This window comes from Falco punctatus, assembly GCF_963210335.1.
Source record: "Falco punctatus genome assembly, chromosome: 3".
NCBI lineage: Eukaryota > Metazoa > Chordata > Aves > Falconiformes > Falconidae > Falco > Falco punctatus.
This window is the reverse complement of record NC_137582.1, coordinates 45,772,043-45,787,788: the sequence shown is the minus strand read 5'-3', so window position 1 is coordinate 45,787,788 and position 15,746 is coordinate 45,772,043. Positions and strand designations below refer to the sequence as shown.

The window sequence follows — 15,746 nt, the reverse complement described above, 5'->3', positions numbered from 1 at the left end:
CATTAAAATAATCTGGCTAAATGGATTTGTCACCAGACATCCCCTGTGAGGAAAAGAAGCTGCAGGAGTTTCCGCAATCCCTGAAAATTGGCCAGAATACTAGGTCAAACACAGCTTATTAACTCTTTTCTCCTCTTGGTAGGGATAATAAATGTTGCCTACCCCCTCTTAAAAATGGAAAAATTATCCCCAGTTTACAAATGGAGAATCAGAAATCAGGGAACATGAATATTAAGGAAATGCTGAAACTAAAACAAGATTTCCTAAATCATAATTCCATACCACAGTCACAAACTTTTATTCTAATTTCACATTTTCTTCTATTTCATGACTCATCAATCTGGCATCACCCTGCATTTGAGTTTAAAAAGAAGTCTTTCCTTCTCCTAACACTCCAACAGTTTTGCACATGAATTTAGGTGCATTGGTCCCATCTTATTAATTATTGTAACTAAGTTACAAACTGCCCTTGGGAAAGGTAGGGTTGAAGGAGTTGCATTTTGGCTTGCAAGCGGTGGTGTGGTTTGCACTCACGGTCACTTCCTCCACAGGAGAATTCAAGAACTTCCCTGATTCTGCAGAGAGAACCTTACTCCTTGGGAAAAGAGTTCTGCTTCCAATGAAGGCAGTAAAACTGACTGGAAGTACAAAATTTATATTCTATTGGAAATCTGCAAAATTCTGCAGAAATAAATGTTCTGTGTTGCAATAATACATGGAGTTTATCATGGAAAGGAAATTATAAAGGAAAGCATCATTATTAAAGTAACAAACCCTTCTCAAAAATTCAGTGTAAAACTGAACTGACTCCTTCACTGTCAGAACAGCTCTAGCTCCCAGTACAACTGGGATTTCAGAAGGCAACAAAAGCTGGAATGTCTCATAGTTTCACAATGTTCAGCTGTTTAAATGCCCCCAGAAGGCTGTTACTAGCTAAGATTGGTTAGAGTAACTTGGATGCTTCTCCAAACACATGGGAAGAACCACCACTGCACTGGACAGCACAATGTACTTGTTTTCTCCCTGCTTTCTGGCCAGTTGTCTCCTTCAGACAGAACAGTCCACCCAGATGCAAGGTCTGAATGAGATACTTCACTTTCATTCAAGGCATGCGATTTTCACTTAAGTTGGAATGGTTTCTTTTATTATTTGTTTCTAATTCTTATTTGATAAATGACACCAAAAAAAAAGAAATAAGGACTGCTTTGCTACCTGCTCTTCTTCATTATACATGTAAGCACGTGTAACAGGACTATCTCTCTCAAGCTGCCCCGTTCTGCTGTTAGCGTTCAGAATCCACTCAAATTAATGGACAAAAAAGCTCTTTTAACTTACATGGTCTTTGGACCAAGGACAAATTTTGCCAGCTATACAACCTAGTTTGGCATCACACTTTCTTAGCGATTGTCTCGGGCTGCTTCTGAACGCGGTTAATGCCAGCGAATTAGACGACACCACCGCACGAGGCAATTCTGGAGGCGCCCTGAAGCAGCCCGACCGACCACCCAGCCCGGGTGCTGCGCTGGAACCCGCAGCTCCCCACGGCAAAGCTCGCTCCTTTCCCTACCGGAGCCAGCAGCCAGGCGCCGGCCGGGACCGCCCGTGTCCCCGCGCCGGGGGTGCCCGTGTCCCCGTGTCCCCGCGCCGGGGGTCCCCGCACCGCGAGCCCAGCCTCGCGGCGAGCCTAGGCGGGGAGGGCGGGGGCCGCACTCCAGCCTACCTGACTTAGACTTCAGGGCAATCTGAATGGAGTGCCCGTCGTTGATCACTTCGCAGTCACGACACACCACGTAGTTCGGCGACAAACGCACTTCCAGGAGCGAGGGGTCGTATTTAGCTTCTCTCGAGTTCAGGTTAATCGGTGACTGGTACTCCCCGTTAGCATCGGGAAAAATCAGCCCCCACTCCACGCCTGAGGCACAACGGAGAGCTGTTACGGCACCCGCGGGCGCGGCGGCTCCCGGGGCCAGCCGGCCCCCCGCCCCCCCGCGCTGCTGCCCACCGGCGCGGCCGGGGTGCTGCCCCGCTGCCCTCCCGCCGGCAGTGGCGGAGCTGCCGCCCGCTGCGGGCCGCCGCGTCGCCGCCGCGGGCGCCCGGAGGGCGACGCTCCCACCGCCCCGCTGCGCCACCGAAACCCTCCCGCCGCCACCTCCTCCTCCTCCTCCCCCGGCCGCGGCGAAAGTTTCTCCCCGCCGCAGCCGCCGCCCGCTCTCACCCTCCTCGTAGCCCCACTCCGGAGCCTCCTCCCGGCGCGGGCAGGGCTCGGCGCCCTCGACGAGGCTCCTGTCAGCCATGGGCGGGCGCCCTGCGAGCGGCGCGGCGCGGCGGCCGGGCGGGGTGCCTGTGTGCGGGGGCGCGGCGGGATGGCGGCGCCGCGCCTCGGCCCTCCCCCGCCCTCCCGCCCCCCGCGGTGCCGGCCTGCGGCGGGGCAGGGGCGCGGGGCGGCCGCCGGGCGGGCCCGGGAGCCCATCGCTGTCCCAGCGGCGCGGCGGGGCGGGCGAGGTGGGTGCGGTGAAGGCGGTGGAGGGGCTGGAGCATCGCTCCGGTGGGGAAAGGCTCGGAGAGCGGGCACTGTGCGGCCCGGAGGAGAGCAGGCGCGGGGATCTCACCCGTGGGTACCGATACCTGAAGGGAGGGCGCAGGCAGGAGGGAGCCAGGCTCTTCTCGGTGGTGCCCAGTGCCAATGCCAGAGGCAGCAGGCGCAAACTGGAACACGGTAGGTTTCCTCTGAAAGTCAGAAAACGCTTCTACCGTAAGAGCTACTGAGCCCTGGTGCAGGTTGCCCAGGGAAGTTGTGGAGTCGCCATCCGTGGAGATGCTCATCCAAACACGGTCCTGGGGAACTTGCTCTGGGTAGCCCTGCTTGAGCAGATTTGGGCAAGGTGACTTCCAGAAGTCCCTTCCCACCTCAGCCATTCCGTGATTCTGTGGTTCCTCCTCACCCCGCAGCACTGTGGCACCCCTTATGGGGGGATGGAAGCCCTCAGTGAGGATAAGGGAGCCACCGAATATGCAAGGGAGCCCAGCTCTGTCCCTTCTGTTCTGAAAAAGGGTTGAGGCCTCTACACTATTTACAGCGACGCCTTCATTTAGGCCACATCCAGGAATGTGGCTCCAACTCCTCCTGCAGAATGTACAGGGTGTAGGGTTGGAGGAATGTCTCTCCCCAATACAAAGATGCCTCAGTTCAGGGACATGAAAGGACTCTTCCTTCTCCTTTGCCAGCAGCCATGTATGGACCATTCATTCTGTCAAGAGCAAAAGGACCAAAGGGACCTCTGCAAAGGGAATGGGAACCCAGCACTGGCAGTCTGCACTGCCTGACAGCAGCCAGGAACGGTAACAGAAGCGCTCAAATAAGAGTTGCTATGATGGTAAATGAAAGTGCCCTTTGCTGACCAACCTTGGCCACTTAAACACAGTGACCAGACCTCCCTGCACTCTGGTATCCCAAGAGTATAACATCCTGATCCTGTGCTGTTGGTCCACAAGGTTTGATCTTGGTATGGACCTCACCATGCTTCAGTGTTCCCCAGCTCAGCAGTAGCACCTGTGATTCCTGCAGGGCTGACACTGGAGCAGAAATTACCATCAGTGTGAAGGTGAGATGGAAGGAGAAGTACTGAGCTGGAACTTCATTAATGAAACAAGAGAGTACTGCTTCATGAGCTGCATGCAAGGTGAAAGTAAAATGGGACAAAAAAATCAGAATGTACGGGGTTAGGGTTTTTCCAAGATCAGAACACAAACACAAGTTTCCTCCTGCAGGGTCATTAATTACTATCTTCACTATTGATGGCTGAAAGGAATACATACTGCCCAAACAAGCTACAGATGTGGTGCAGCTTATTGAAGCAAAAAAGCAAATAGACATTTTTCCTCATACAGTGAGCATCTGGCATCAGTACAAACAGAAAACTCAGGGGGTTTAACATGAATTTTAGTCACATGGAATATCATGTTGTATATGCATACCCATCTCCCACACTAAACTGGCTTTATTGGTTGGTAAGTTTTATTCCCTAATCATTTCTTAAACACAGACTAGTCGTTTCTATTAATATTTGGATCATTGCTCAGCCACATGGGGAAAAAACAAGCATTCCCCTAAATCATCACTGATCCTGGTCCATCTGACTGGAAATTCATTTTCCTCTTCATAGAGTCTCACAGTTTGAGAAAAAAAAAAACAGTCCTAGGAGGCTGGGTTCATTCCCTCACTCCTTGAAGCACAGTACTTCATTCATGCCCTCCATTAAGTCCTTTCCTGCAGTAGCTTTCCTGTGGGATGTCTGTTCTAGAATTTCATACTTATGAGGGGCAACATTATCAGACCTGCAAGTTCCTGTTTTGCAATAAATACTTTTCACGGCTTTCCATAGTTTTCATGGCTTCCATTCATAACTGAACTTAAGAACGTAAGCTACTTACATTTGTTGCCCTTCCTCTTAACCTTTCCAATCTTCTCATATCTCTCTGCAAAATTAGGTGTAGCAGGTAAAGCCTTACTGAATAGTTGGCATTTCTTTATTCCCATATGTCTGCTGAGGTTTTTCTGTGCAAATATCCTATTTCTTCCAAAGTGTCTGTCAAGCATAGCATGATCTACTCAGCAGATTCGATTCCACTGAAGATTCCTATGACTTCCTTAATGGTGAAGTGTGTAAGTAACAAAGGAGTTCAAGGGTATGTCTCCACAATGAAATGGAGCATGGGACAGAGCCCTCACATTGAACTCCAACCATAAATGCAGATATTGAACTGATCAATCTCTGCACAAACCAACTCATTCATTTATGGCCAAGTTTCAACTAAAAGGATGGAGACAATCAGATGGAGATAGAGCCTTGTTTAAGATCAGTGGAATTTGGTCTTCTTTAATGATGTAAGCACTCTTGAAAGTGTTGTGCTGTCAGTCCATTTTTTTTTCTATGTATAGTATAATAGTGGTGCTCTATGCACTCCCCTTTGCCACATATTGATGTACTGTGCAATCATCGAGAACTACTCACTGTTGTAGTGTTATGTTATCTCATACAGTTGTCCCAAGACATCCACTTCCACTTCATAATTCTTTCCTCTTTAATTAAAGTGCACTCTTTGCGGGGAATCGCATGCTTTATGACAGCCGCCTGTGTTCCATCTCTCTCTTAAACTGACCTTATATCAATCTTCAGAAACTTTTTTGCTAGACATCTAAAGTTTAAGTTTGTATAGAAGCTCCCAATAGTTGACTTTACTATGAAAAGATGCTAAATATATGATATAACACACATAAATACACTATTCTGTAAAAATGCATTGCTTGTGGTGTTTGCTACATTGGCTTAGCATAGTGAAAAATCTGTGGGGAGGAACTGTTATGGCCTTCCAGCTAGTATCAAATTGATGGGTGAAAAGTAGAAGCCCAGCCAATGTGACCTTCATAAAATGACATGGCACCTTCACCAGCAGCAGGGCATGTCTCTCCTGAATCCCAGTTCAGCCTGTGATTCTGTGGAATATGCTAACTTCTTGTTTAACCAAGATTAATGATCACAGTCTTTGATGATACCAGGGAAAAAACCTTAGGCACAGATCCAGGGCTTAACAATTCCTCTGAACTCAGAGGACAGCAGTTCAGAAGCTGTAGAGTCTCTGATATTCTCTCTTGTCAAATGAGAAATGGGCATTTTGAAACATTTGGTATAATATTTAATCCTGATGAGATTGCAAACGACTATTCTTGTATTTCCTATATCTAGATAAACTTATTATTTGTTATATAGTTACTGATTTTTTTTTTTCAAAAGACAATATACCTTCCCTAAACACCTTAAAATGTATATACCAGGAAAAAACCAGGCTCAAACCAAAATTCTGCATCCAAACTGAAATTTGCATGTGTAAATTAACATTAATGACTAGCAACATTTTTTTAAGAGGTTACATTTCAACAACTGTACTTATTGCTTTCATTGCTCTGAAAGGTAGAGTCCAATGCAGAAAACTGTACAGGTTACTAAATAATCTGTAGGAAAAAGAAAAGCACAATTACATAGAAGTTATCTTAAACTATACATTCCTACCTGCAGGATCCTCTGCAGGCCACAGAACTGACAGTTATGCCTCTGATCTGAGGGGTGAGAAATTCAGGTGGTGATATTTCCTTTATTATTCACTTATTTCTATATTACCTTGCTGCCAGCATGGAGTAGGTGAGGGCATGCAGGACTTAAGATATGATAAGGAGATACATGTTCTATGGGATATTAGGGTGTTCCATTTGAGACAATTTAGAGTCAATTTATGCTTCTCTAAGCCAGATCTCAGCTCTTGCCATGGTGTCCTGGAAGAAAAGGCAATGTCCATACAGCAGCATAGGCGACTGAAGGGATCAGGAGCCTCTAGCTTTTCCAGTGAATGGGGCTCTATATTTTGTCTCCTGTGTTGGGCTATGAAGGTGGCCAGCAATCATCTCCCACATGGTCTTGTTTCTGTCTTTACTTCTTGCTAGGTAACTCTCTCGAATACGTTTGATTCTTTTCCAAATTTAGAAGTGTAAGCAGAAAGTTTCTGCATTTGACCATTAAAGCACAAGCTTATATATAACAAAACTGAAAATCTCTTTGCACATTTTAAAAGGAACTAGTTCATTAAAAGGAATAATATTCCAGTATTCCTGGAATAATATTATTCGCCTATCATTTTTTTCTGCAGCTGAAGTAATGTGTTACAAAAATGGAAAGGGATGGTTGGATAGTATAAACAGTCCAAGATGAAAAAGTAAAGAGAGACCATTTTCAATAAAGGGACCATTTATAGCAAAGAGAAACCATTTGCAGTGAAAGACACCGTATGTTTGCAACTCGGGTTTACATTGGCAAACGCTGTCCTACAAACATTGCAAAATAGTCAGCTGGATCCTCATTTCCCCTTACATCCACACCACAGGGTGGATTCAGTGGCCTTATGTGTTTTATGGTCTGTTAGTGTAAATTTGTGCTTATTGGCTTTGCCAGCTAATAGGATAGCAGACTGGTCCTGTGCACACTTCACACATTTCACTTTATAATATACATTGGGGGTGGGGGGTGGGGGGCGTGGATTAAAAGATCAACACGTTCTGAAAGTGTTTACACAAGTTTTTCTACAGTACCTGTGTAAAACTCTTATATGGAATATTGCTTCTGTAAGAGTGCACAAGAGAAAGGGAAAATGGGAACAGGATATTTCTAAACCAGTGGGCATAATCGGCATGTATTCCCCAGGTGTTTAAATGTGTAAAACAGGACTATGATGGCTGCCCATGAGAATTCACACATACAGCTAGAGGACACTAAAACTACGACAAGATAGTTTCAGGTTCTTTAAAGAAAACCCAAGGAATAGGAAGCTATTTCTGAGGACTAAAAATACCACAGTCAAAAGGGAAGCGAAGAAATAATATAAAATACAGTGCAATTAAGAACACACTACAAAAATTAGAGAATAATCTAGTGTAGTCTCCTGGAGCTTCTCTTTTCCCTAACATGGTCTAGCCCTCTAAAAAATCTTTAAAGAATTATAAAAAGTGGCAAATACAACAGGAATTGCTGATGAAGTAAAGTAAGTACAAAAGTAAAATCCTGCAGACAATAGAAGAGTAGAAGGGAAGTGAGATATATTTTTTTTCCACTAGTAGGCTAAAAGGAAAAGACAGATAAAGAATGAAATAGGATGTCTCCAAAACACAGATTGCAAATGATACATAGTCAAGGGCCCTGACATGGCAAAACTCCTATGTAAATAATTTTTTATTTCTTTAGGAAGGAAGCAGAACTAAAGATATACCGAGATCCAAATTCCAGGAAGAAGATGGGAAGCTTAGAGGAAAAATCTGCAATAAGGAGATGATAAATATTTATTTACCTAACTGTAATAATTTCAGATCTTTATCATTAAATGAGATTCCTGAAGGATTATCAGTTTCATCTAATACCTATTATAATGAAGAGGCTCTTTGTCAGTGGACCTGATAGACATTAAATCCGCTACTTGCAAATTAAATGTTTAAGAAAGAAGCAACGAATCAGGGAAAGACATAATATCTTCTACTGTTTAAAATAAAAGGAGAGAATGAGATAAATAATGAGACTGAGCAGGTTTTCACTAGAAAAGCACAAGCAGGTGTTGGCTTAAAGGTATTGGCTTTTCACCTGGGAAGCCTGTGAGAAGGGGAAGCACTAATCAGGATCAACTGGTAAAGGAATAACAACATATTTGAGTCTGTAAAATGATGGCAAAAGGAGAGTCAGCTTTTTATTCATTCTACCAAGTTTTGCTTATCAGTGTGCAAACATCCATAGATGACAAAGTGCTCACATGCCCTGTTCTGGTAATGCTATGAAATCATACATTCAGAGTGCAGTCTGGCTTCCTATATCACAAGCTATTACATTTCATGCAGTTACTCATGTATTAAGTTAATTATTTGGCTATCAATAAGTAATAACTTGTGTTTTGCCACAGCACATTTTCCAGAAATGCATGACCTGAAGACATCAAGAAATGAAGAATCCATTACTTTGACAGTTTGTTCTAGTGGTTAATCCCTTTCAATGTTAACTAATAGGTACCCAATTCTAATTTGAAATTACTTGGTTCTAACTTCTAGCCACTGGTTGACATTATGCTTGTTTGCCTTGACGGAAGAGCCTTTATTACTTTGTGTGTTTTCCCTAATGTACTCACCCACTTTAGTCTCATCACCTCTGTGTGGTCTAAACAAGAGGAGCTCATTAGCACTTACTAGAGAGTTAAGACCAGGATATCATGGTTTTAGCTATTTTCTGCATATTTTCCACATTAAAAATACAGACACCAGAATTCTCTGTAGTTCTTGTTTTCACCTCTGTGTTCTTATTCATTTTTTTTTTATCTGCACATTGAAGATTCACATTAGTGTTTTTTTCTTTTTAATTACCTCATTTCTCTCTTGTTTTATTCAATATTTACAAAATTTTCAAATTCCTTAAGTCTTGTAAAATTTTCCTGGATTTGTTAAAATTTTGCATAAAAGACTGAAGATCTGCTTAGCCAATTCTTGTACAACTGTACAGTGTAAGTACATAGATTTAACCAGGATTTTTAAAAATCTAAGTTTTATGATATTATATAATATGACTTGGCTATTAATAAACTGCAAAATTCTTTACCCACATATGATGTAAGCAGATCAGACTCCTCTATCCCCAAAATATTTATGAATATTTTATTTCTTTATCAACATTAACAAATGCACAGTCTCAGCCAGTAATTGACTTTGGGTTTCTTTTCTTTCTTTTCTAACTAATGTAGTTAGAAAATTGTTACTTATTTGTGTGAAACCTGGTTATGGATTTTTCCCTGAAGCATTCATCAATATTTTTATAGTCTACAATTTCTACTTCATATCAGTATTTGTTTACTCTTTTTTCCACTTATTACGGTTTTTATTTCTAATTATTTTTTATGCACCACTGAATCAGCACCAGATTCTAAGTACAACAGCTCTTTTTTTTTTTCAGTTGCAGATTTGTGACACTTTGTCACGTCTTACAGCAATTAAAGAGCTCCCTATTTTCATTCCATTTTTTCTACCTTTTTCCTCTCAAGTCATGTCACTTGTAATCTTAGCAATAGAAAACAAACCGTATGATTTCAAAGTATATACAGCAGGAAGCAAAAGATATGGCAAAGCAGTTTGCAGTTTCAAAGTCCAGTGGTCAACTGCAGATAATAATTATGAAGGAGCAAGTATTTAAAGTGAGACCAGGCAGTAAATTATAGATGACAGTGTGAGATAACACTGTAATGCTGCTAGAAAGACACAGCTCACAGCCTCAGTTTTGCAATTCAAAACGGTTCAACTGCAACCTAGGGAACAGGAGATATTTCCATTCAGATTTAGATTTTACCGTTCATTAATCATGTTTCAGTGTAGATAACTAGGAAGAAGAAACTGATTTTATTCTGATTTAAAGGTTCAGGGTAGGAACACTGAACACTGATTTCTTGAATAAGTATTCTTCCAGGATGATAAAAATATTGTAGTAATAATGTAGTAATGCCTGACTTAGATTGGATGTGTTCTAAAAAGGATCACCCCAGCCTCAAAGAACTGAGATCTTACACAGACACAGAAATGTTCATATTCAAATGCAAAGGGACTGCTAATTTTTCAACCCACTGAACAACTTCAAACAGTTGCCATTAAAAATAAAAATCCTTTCACACACTACGTATGAAATCTTTGCCCAAAATGCCCCAGATTTCCACGCAGTAAGTTAACCGTGACTCTACTATTTTATCAATGTCCTGTAATACATTCATATACAGAAGTTTGATATGAAAACGGGGGGGAGACGGGGGGGGGGGGGGGGGGGGACAGACGGACCGCATCAGAGAAGACTTCTTCACTAAGAAGAAATGTTCGGTATAAGCTTTTTTTATTTTTTCCTATAAGATTTTGAATTTCCCAGTCTCCACCCACTTGTTTAAGACTCTGGAAACAGTATTTTCTGCTTTACACTGAAACATGAGACTCTTAAATATCTCTTCAGCTGCTTCCTAATGTTTGTTCCACAGGAAGGGAGTTAGTTCGTAGCATAGTGTGCTTTGTTGTATCTGCATCAGCAAAGCAGATAAGCTCAGCATCTCTTCATCTGGGAAAGGGACAGAGGAAACGCACCAGGAGACAGTGCAGTACTTAAGGATTATTGTGAAGGTTTCAGGGAACAAGACAACTGTCAGGTAAGCAGAAAAGGAGAAAAGGTCCTCTGCTCTTTATGTTCTTGTGCTGCTTCCCAAAGTGCTTAAATGTGTGCAAGCACCTTCTCTGAAATAGCTTATTTTTGCGTCCCAGCTGTGGATTGTTTTTTCTTATAATGAACTGAAATTCTCCTAAATTCTATTAGTATTATTATTTCTGCTTAGCACTTAAAAATCTCATTTTGGCACTGAAAATCTCTGTCTTGGGTTTGTTAAGATACATTTGAGCACTGGGTATTCCCTTCACGCAGAAGATGGACCATATCTGGCAGTTCTACATGACATGCTTGAGCTGGGGTCATATTGAAGGAGCCAGCGGGGCTTTTTTCTGCAAATCTGATGCTCTGTGAGATTTGGCTACCTATGTACTTTGATTAAGCAACAGTTCGTTCCAGAGAAATGTTATTATATGAAAGGGCAGGCTCCTCATGAGTCCCCAGATGTTTTGGGCTTTGGCAGATCCCTCCTTGGAATTCAGAGAGGCAGAAGATACTTTGCAGGTTGAAAGGCGTCATTCATAGTCTCTTGGGACTTTTCCTGGACTGTCTACATTACTAACAAGTAGAAGGCCTGTAGCAGTAAGACTAATGGCACTAAATCAAAGCATCTACAAAGCTTCTAACAGTACAATTCTTCTGTGCACTTCCCATGAGCACTTTCTCTCCTACCCTCACATTTCTTTTAGTGTCTCTGTTTGGGGCTGAGCTTTTGGCACAGTCATTGACACACAGCTTTGTCAAGTTGCAAATTACAAATGAAAGTGTGGAAATACAAAATTAAAAGCTTGTTTATCACAGAGCTGCTCTGCTAGCCTAGAGCACTGAAGCAAGTTGTTCTCTGACAGGAGGGCTAGTGCTTTTTCAGTGTCACGGGGACAGTGAAATCCATGCCAGACAATGCAGTGCATCAAGCCCAGGAAGCTGTAGGAGTTTACAAGAAAAACTTCTCCTTTCATAGTTAAAATCCCAGAGACTCTACAAAATCCCTGCAGTGTGGTGTTTAAAATGAGGTACTGCAAGAGCGGCAAATAAAAGTGGGCATGCTCTGCTAATGAGGGTGCATTGTGCCAGCTTTTCACAAAGAATAGCACATTGCCACCCACATCAAACCAGGTCTGCTTGACAGATGTGGAAAGAGAGGGAAGAGAGGCTATTGCACTGTTTATTCCCTTCTGCCCACCTTGGTCTGGCATCTTGTAGAGACTATGGATCATACTGGGTCTGATCTTGCCCTCATTGAAAAAAGACAATGTTTTGTGTCAGAGTTGGATAACCTAGGGGAAAATGGCAGCATTCAGATTCTCACCCCACACCCAAACATAAGATGCTCTCAGACCGCATTTCTGTTCACTTTAACAGCAATAATATGATTGGCAACAATAAGATTGCAGCCTTCATTAGGTTCAGGAGTTAAGATACTGTTTGTCATAAATGATAATATTTTACAGCTACTACTTCAGGGTATTTATATGCAGATTCAGACAATTCCACAATGTATGGAGAGCATGCATTTGTGGGTTTCCAGTTCATAAAAAATTTTGTACTTCTAATAGCATTCCACTAAGGCAGGCATTTCTTCTGGTATTAGGCATTTTTTCTTGAGTACTTTCTCTGGTAATTTAATAAATCATTCTTCATATCCTCATGTTTAAATTATATTCCCATACAAACTGCATCCATCAGAGCTGATGAGAGCACAGCAGTGCACGCTGTAACTTCCAAAGAGCTGGCGTCTCACACACTCATTAGCAGAAATGTATCTAGAAGTTATAAATGCTTTTCTAAAGATACGTACAACACATGTCCCAGTGACTTACTCACTTCCTGCTTTCCTTCAAAAGCAGCTGAAAGAGGCAGTCTGCACCTGCTTTCTCCTTGTGCTGACATCTGTTTCTAAATGAGAAAGGAGGCAATGAATGTTAAGCTGAAGGGGCTTGTTTTATTTATGATTGCAAAGATTCTTGGCTTGAAAAAATCAGTTCAATTCCAGCGCCTTTCACCTTCCAGGCTAAGCAGGGAGACAAAGACAGCATTCATAGGCACAACACATGTGACACGGGGCAGTCTAATGGCATTAGAACAGTTCAGTGAAACATTAATGAATTTACAGTTATGACAGCACAACAGTGCAAGGATCTAACCTGCTCTGTGGTAAGTGTTTTTTGTAAGAAACCTCAAATACAAATAACCAGTGAGGAATCTAACTAAAAAAGTTTCTCTTCTGACAAAACATAATCAACATTTCTTTTTCTTTTTTTTTAACCAGTACCCATTGTCTTGTTTGCTGCGTTGCTGGTGTTTCTCCAGTCCATGCCATATCTCAGACTGTTCTCATCAAGCTGAGAGAAGACTTCCGCTATTCCAAGCATCTGATATTTCAAATACATTTTTGCCCATAATCTCCTGTGCTTCATGGCGCTAGCCTCAGCAGCTGCTTGGAACTGAGATCCAGGAAAAAGCCTTGCACAGAAAAATAGGTGGTACGATCTAGTACATAATGCCTTACCTTTAATCCAGCTTTATATTCACATCCTTTTCTTCACCTTCGTATCCCCTTCCTGTCACATATGTGTGCTCACTCGTGTATTTGGGTGAGGTTGGACGTGTAAGGTATTAAATCACATATCAGCAAGGTTCCTGAGACGAGGAAAGATGTGAGCGTTGGCTGTTCACACAAGATGTTATCTTGCCTTACTGACATCAGAAAGGTTACTGCCATTGACTTAAATCAGCATGGTGACAGAGACAGCAACCTCTACTAGAATACACATTTCCAGAATCCTAGAGAGGAAGGTGTTGAGCTTGAGGAGATAAATATGTAGGGCATCTTCTCTTCACAGTCTACCAAGAATGGTGGTCACACATTAGTATCCACAATTTTTTTCACAAGATTAGTCATTTCATTGTAAACATTCCCTTGTAAGAAGAAGCAAAGCAAAGTAAAAGTACTTCCAGTTTTTCTTAAATGTCTGTGTTTTAAAATATATCCCATGACATTTCTATGAAGAAATAGGTGTTCTTCCAAATGCTATAAAGATACATATTCTAAATCACATTGTCCGTTCCCAGGAAAATGGATAATGAAACAGGCAAGGAACACAGAGGGGAAAAGTATTCATCTCTGAGTTTTCAGGGATCTGCCAAATGAAGCTGGGTTTTGATTACTTAGATGAAGGCAGGCTGGAGTGGGAAGAGAAGACGGTAAGAAATGGAGATGCTGCAGTGTTCCCACAGAATGGGTAAATACAGTGAAGCTTACCTGATTTTAGTTTACTCCAGCACTAATACCAGTGAAACCAAGCAGTATGGGGTGCAGTGCAGCCCAGCTAATTACATAAACACCCAAAGGTATAACACAGCAAAAGCCTTTGTTAACAGTATCCAAGTCAGCAAGACTAAAGGTAACTTCCATAGCAGCTAGAGTTTGTTAGCACACCAGTAAGATCTGTAACTGTGCTCCAGATGCACTGTAGCACTTTTCTTACTGAAAGAAAATGTTGCTGCAAAGACATTGTCATGAGAGAGGAACTACAGACACAAGGCAGAATAGAAGTGCAGCCACAGAGTTTTATTTAATCCTCAGACTGCTTGTCAATTGTTTTCATCAGGACTTCTCATATCAGCAGGGATTGTTGGGAGGAGAAGAAAAATTTCCTTTTTCTATCAGAAATGCTTTGAGAATCAGATTTACAAAAAAATAGTATGTAAGATTGATTGCCTTCATTAGCCTCATTTCAGTAATACTATTAGCTATAATCAAAAAACAGTTTCTTATGGAATTACATTCTTATTAATATCACAACATCCTCATCCCCCCACCAGTTATCATATTTGTTTATTGTATGCTGGAAACCCCAATAAAATTAGCTAACTGGAGACTAATAGGATGGCTGTTTCTTTCTCTCTTCCATACATCCTGTTCGCTTGTTTTTATCTTTCTTTTTAAAATGTTTTTTTGTTGTCAAATGGTATTGCAGAGGACAGAATGCTTTTCTGGTCCTTACCATGTCTCATACATTAAAAATGCATTAGGGAAGAGATCAACTACCTCAATCCACTTTAAAATGTTGTGTTTCCCTCATAGCCGCTGAAAATAAGACTCATGAATACATCAATCCTAAACAGACTAAGTGGTGGTTCCTCATTTATTAAAAATGCAGGCCAAAAGTTAATATTAAAAGGATGATGTAAAAAAAAAAAAAGTATAGTTTGCTCCATATATTTGCTGTTCAAAATGATTCATCAATTATAATAATTGTAACAATAATAGGAATCTGAAGAAAAAATAAAATGACCTTGTCTAATTCAAACCTGGGAGGAAAATTAGTTTTCCTGAACAACCAAAAAAACTGCTATCAGAAGTGGTTTTATCTCTGTGGAATTGGTGCAAAAGTCATGCTGTTACATATCCCTTCTGTTCAGTACCTAAAAGGCTGGGGGAGATATTTTTTCACACATATTCCCAGCCCTGCTCTATTCCCATCATGCTTTGTGGGATCAGCACAAAAGGTCTAGAAAGTAGGCTGGAAAAATCAGCTGCGGGTTCTCCTTGAGAGAAGGGCTCCCCAGCTGCTGCCATGCCAGCACAGCCAACTGCTCCCCTCCAGCAGCTCACTCCTCTCCAGTATACTGGCGGACCAAGGTTGTGATGCTCACTGTGCTCCTTACGTGGGGATGGGACAGCCCACCTCTAAGTAATGCAGCTGGTGTGGAGTGACAAAGCATCCCACATATACCCCAGAACCAGGTGCCAGAAGGTCACTGCTGTCTCTCTGGATGTCAGGATCCTGCATGCACCTACACCCTGCAAGTCTATAGGTGATTTCTTTCTAATAGAATTTACTAACAGCAGAACTTGCATGATTGCACCCATGCCTATAAAACGGAGCTTCCTACAGGGACAGCACTTTTTGTTTTATTATATAAGCAATGATTTCACAGAATGGCTGAGCTTGGAAGGCACCTCTAGAGATCATC

General features: G+C 42.0%; 1 protein-coding gene and 1 long non-coding RNA gene across 3 annotated transcripts in view; one reads left to right on the top strand and one right to left on the bottom strand.

Annotated features, from left to right (window-relative positions):
• CA8 (carbonic anhydrase 8) overlaps positions 1-2,417 on the bottom strand; it is a 48,438-nt gene extending 46,021 nt beyond the window's left edge. For both annotated transcript variants that reach the window (XM_080380410.1, XM_080380411.1), the window contains exons 1-2: positions 2,216-2,417; positions 1,721-1,912 (exon numbers count right to left, since the gene is read on the bottom strand). In XM_080380410.1, coding sequence (XP_080236536.1) covers positions 1,721-1,912; positions 2,216-2,294 — 271 coding nt within the window. In that variant the 5' untranslated portion in view covers positions 2,295-2,417. The remainder of the gene's footprint in view (positions 1-1,720; positions 1,913-2,215) is intronic.
• A 149-nt stretch (positions 2,418-2,566) lies between these two features.
• LOC308061007 overlaps positions 2,567-15,746 on the top strand; it is a 31,270-nt gene continuing 18,090 nt past the window's right edge. The window contains exons 1-2 of the long non-coding RNA XR_013927015.1: positions 2,567-2,716; positions 3,229-15,746. The exon at positions 3,229-15,746 is cut by the window's right edge and continues 18,090 nt beyond it. This is a non-coding gene — a long non-coding RNA (uncharacterized lncRNA). The remainder of the gene's footprint in view (positions 2,717-3,228) is intronic.